General features: G+C 40.1%; 1 protein-coding gene across 1 annotated transcript; it reads right to left on the bottom strand.

Moving 5' to 3' along the window:
- Positions 1–554: 554 nt before the first annotated feature.
- On the bottom strand, positions 555–1,966 carry LOC135547783 (uncharacterized). The gene is made up of 5 exons (XM_064977039.1): positions 1,740–1,966; positions 1,588–1,624; positions 1,066–1,310; positions 707–869; positions 555–584 (listed from the first exon to the last, which is right to left on the bottom strand). The coding sequence occupies exons 1-5, from the start codon at positions 1,964–1,966 to the stop codon at positions 555–557; spliced, it is 702 nt and encodes a 233-aa protein (XP_064833111.1).
- Positions 1,967–4,580: the final 2,614 nt, after the last annotated feature.

Below are 4,580 nucleotides of genomic sequence, written 5' to 3'. Positions count from 1 at the left end.
AGGATGACCTGATAGACTGGGTAAGATTGTCCATGTCTGAAACAAAGGTACTTACCAACTCAGAGGCCTCAGGGTCGATCATAAGGTCTCCAATCTCACCTATCCTAGGAGTTGGACTAGATGATGTAGTGCCAGAACAACATGATGTACAACACCTGAATCTTTTAACGATCTCCCGGATCGATTCAGTGGCCTTGGTCTGAAACTCCTCAGTGAGTAGTCTGTCCATACTTTGTGTTGACAGACAAAGACTAGATTTGGCACCTTTGATATTGAGGTTGCTCTCTCCTTGTTTTAGCATCTCCTCAGAACTTTTACAAGATTCAAGCATCTTCATATGGTCAGCAACAACACAAAGCAGTTCCCTCTTGTTGGGATCATTTTCCTCCTTATTGCTGAAGTTCAAAACAGTGCCACTGAGGGCTGTCATGACCTGTCGTGTTAAATGCCTCATATCCACCTCAACACCATCCTCTCTGAGAACAACACTCTGCTCAACACTCTTCCCATTAATGTACATTTGAAGTATGTTGGAAACGCCAGACACCATCTCCTCAACCACCTTGGTGCTGGAGACACCACCACTGGCAAAAATGACAAGGGATATTCGCCCAGAGATGGGAGTTTGGATGGCCACAGAGATTATGGAATTGACCTTCTTTGACACTTCTCCAACAATAACCCGGGATAGACTTTGAGTGTCTACCTGGTCCTCTCTTTGGATACAGAGGACATTGTTCAGCGACTCTTTGAAGGAATCCTGGACACTAGTGAGGAGACTGTCCTCAGTGATCCCAAAAAAGTCACTGAGTGGCTCAGATGATATAGACTCACCATCTACCTGAGGTTTTGGCAACACTGTCTGAGACCTTTGAGAATACAAAGCAAACAATACAGCATTCCATATTCAATAGTAGACACTGTAGTCACATTAATGCATAATTCAGTAATCAGTTAAACTGGTCATTAAGAGTAAACTGTTATACAGATAACAAAACATATTTTCACAAAATGAGTTATGTGTAGTTAGGTGAAACCGGTTTCTTTAGGAATGACTGAACATACCCATTACGAGAGGAGCTTGATTTGGCCGTGCAAGACCTTGAGGATTTGCTGCTGCCTCTCTTGCGAACCTTCAGGTTTGTGCTAGAAGATCTCTCTGATTCTGTCAGAGACTTGCCGGATACTGGAGACACATGGCTGTATATCCGTACAAAACGGAAAATTGCAGGGATGATGACCTCCAGGATGGCCTCAGATACAAACCGCACAATCTCCAGGCACATCTCTGCAAGCAATGCCCTCATCACCTGTAGGACCGAAACAGTGTAGGTAGATTACTCATAGCCGGGCTCTGAAACAAAGCTCCTCGAAGAGATACCAACAATCTCACATATGTTCATGAGAATCATGAAAGTGGCATACATTGGAAAGCATGAAAAGCAGTAGGCTACTAAAATGCTCTTTGAATGTAACTGTTTGTGATAATGTGGATGATACTGTTGATAGATAAAAGGCTTGTATCTAAATTTTCTTGAAATATCTATTAATATATCTATGAATAATTTTCAATGTTAAGCGACTTACAGGGTCCATCCTGCCAATGCTTAACTGCCTCCATTGCCTATAAGATATAATTAGATGTTTTTAGTACCAAAAAGCACACCAACACACATACAATTTATAAAATCCTCCAGATGACATTGCATTCAAATACTACAATAGAAGTTTGGACATACTCCTCAGTAAGTTTTTCCAGAAACCGGATGATAATCGGGTTGAAAGCATCCGGATTGATTGGCGGGAGGTCAAGAGCCCTGGTCTGACAGGCCCTGGAGACACACTCACTTATGATCTTTTCATTAGATTGTCCCTGGTGAGATGTCCCCTGAACTGCCATCCCAGAGGATTCCACAGATGTAGAGGGACCTGTGTCATTCACCAAGGTAAAGAAGTCAGAAAACATGTAACCTTGTGAGGCAAGTATGTGTTAGCCAACTTTGTGTACTTTGTGAAGTTAAGTACCCAAGAAAGGATAACATGTGCACTCTGCTATTAGTCCTCTGCTCAATAGATGTCCATACTAAATCACATTTACATGTAAAAGGATTACATTCAGTGAAATTTGAGTTCAATTTATGACCTGCAACTGTATCAGTGATCTGCTCCGCTTTGTTTCTCTTGGTCCTCTTGGTCTAAAAAAGACAATACAGTCAATGATATACACGCAGATACTGTATGAAGCCATTCCAATACAGCCCTTTGAGTAGAGCAAGGGTAAGACTGACTGTAGGGCTGTCCCAGACAAAAAATAATAATTGTCGACCGAGAGTCATCCTGTTCTCATGTTAAAATGCATTTTTCCATATCAGACACACCCTATGTGTTTGAATACAATCACCTACATAGGCACTGAGCTTGTCTGATGCTTTAAGCACACTGTTCGATTAAATAATTAAGACACAGAAATGACTAAAGAAAGAGCCCGATGATGACACTGTATTAAAATAAATGACAGTGAGTGCCTGTGTGACGGGCTCAAGTTCTCACTCTCCTCCCTACTGCAGTGAAAAGGCACCACATAACAGCAAGTGTTTATTGTGCTGTCCTTACCGAAGATGCAACATAATTTCAGCCATTTAGTTTCTTCCTCGTTTCTGACTGAAAATTTCTGTTACCGAAATCCCTAACTTGTTAACAAAAAACATGACATATTTCCTCAGCCTTGCTCTCTTTATGTGAAACATGTAAGCATCGCATGCATGTGACAAATAGAGCCTCACCTATAGCCTATCATAATCAAATCAATAAATTGGTTATAACAAACTCCGAACACAGTAATATCGACAACAAAATGGATGCGGAGGATGTGAAAAATAAATGCCAAACGGGCGAATGTTTACTGGTTGCTTAGGAGGGAAAGGGGAAGTCAGATCTGTGGAAGACATTTGACTTAGTTGTGGAAACTACTGGAGATCAAGAAAAAGGAGGGTATAGGAGCAAGCTTTGCGTGAGTATTATGTGTGCCAAACAGTTGCTGTTAGATTACAATATTGTTTTTTCTGACCATTTGGAACAGTGTAAACAACACTAAATAAATTCTAAGCAATACCAGTCTGTTCTAACAAAAAAAAATGTAAATCCTTTATTACAGCATAGCAAAGATTAAAAACAGCCGAATCTGTGAAATTGCTTAATTCAACATTTTGCCGGTGCATGAGGCTTGGTGCTCACAGAATCAGTAGGCTATTAAACAAATATTCAAACAGGCAACAGAAGCTATATCTGTCTCATTTCTGTATATATATGTATACAGTACCAGTCAAAAGTACTACTCATTCAAGGGTCTTTATTTTTTACTATTTTATACATTGTAGATTAGTAGTGAAGACGTCAAAACTATGAAATAACACATATGGAATCATGTAGGTACCAAAAAAGTGTTAAACAAATCAAAATATATTTTATATTTGCCTTGATGGCAGCTTTGAAGAATCTCAAATATAAAATTGATTTTGATTTGTTTAACACTTTGTTGATACCTACATGATTCCATGTGTGTTATTTCATCGTTTTGATGTCTTCACTACTTTTCTACAATGTAGAAAATAGTAAAAATAAAGAAAAACCCTTGTGACTGGTAATATACATATGGATGATTTACAAAGCCAGGCACATTTAACAATTAGGCTATTGATTATAGACCTAATTAAGTTGGGTGTTCCTCTCTCCTCAATTTTCTTAAGACAATTAGGCTAAGGCAAGGGCTGTTTCCCCATCTCTGCTGCTGCTGCCTCTGCAGCATTGTTCTCAATCCCAATATGCTGGTTAACTTTGCTACTGTATTATGCACATAGCAACATAGGGAAGGGCACCAATTCTACTGCGCACTGAAGATTATGTTTCAGAACCACTGACAGTGACCGTACCCAACGCGGGAAAAAGCGAGCGCATTCTTTATAAAATAATATTTGATTTATCAGTGTTGCACCATTATTTTTACATAATATAACCATATACAATTTCAGTATCACGTCTTAGCGTGATGGACTGTGCCATCCCTGTGGCCTCAGCAATGGATTAGTCAACTGAGACAGGTGCGAATCAGACAGGTGTCCATGTGCACCATGAAGAAAAAAAACTTTTGCGACTGCTCGACTTAAGAAATCCCAGTCAACCAACAGCCTATCGAACAAACTATCGACCAGTCGACCAAATGGGGTCAGCCCTAGATTTACTATTTGGAGATAAAAGGGTATTGTATGGGCAATTTACCTTCCTCAGAACAACATGCTGTGGGGGCAGGTTATAGACATGAAAGATATCACAAATATCCACATCTCTGCTCAATCTATTCCCTTACCTTGACTTTATTTATCTTCACGGCATCCTGCTCCATCTGAGGCAGGGGAACCTTCTTCACCTCTTCCTCATCTTCATCATTCTGATTATCAACTAAATCGCTCTCAGCTGCATCAGTATCAGTGCTCTGTTCAACTGTGGACCTGTTGGCACTGGTCCTCCTCTTGGTCTAAAAAGACAATACAGTCAATGACATGTTGCCGTGGCTATACAGGCCT

The sequence above is a fragment of the Oncorhynchus masou genome, chromosome 10, assembly GCF_036934945.1.
Source record: "Oncorhynchus masou masou isolate Uvic2021 chromosome 10, UVic_Omas_1.1, whole genome shotgun sequence".
NCBI classification, from domain to species: Eukaryota; Metazoa; Chordata; class Actinopteri; order Salmoniformes; family Salmonidae; genus Oncorhynchus; species Oncorhynchus masou.
This window is presented reverse-complemented; position numbering and strand designations above follow the sequence as displayed.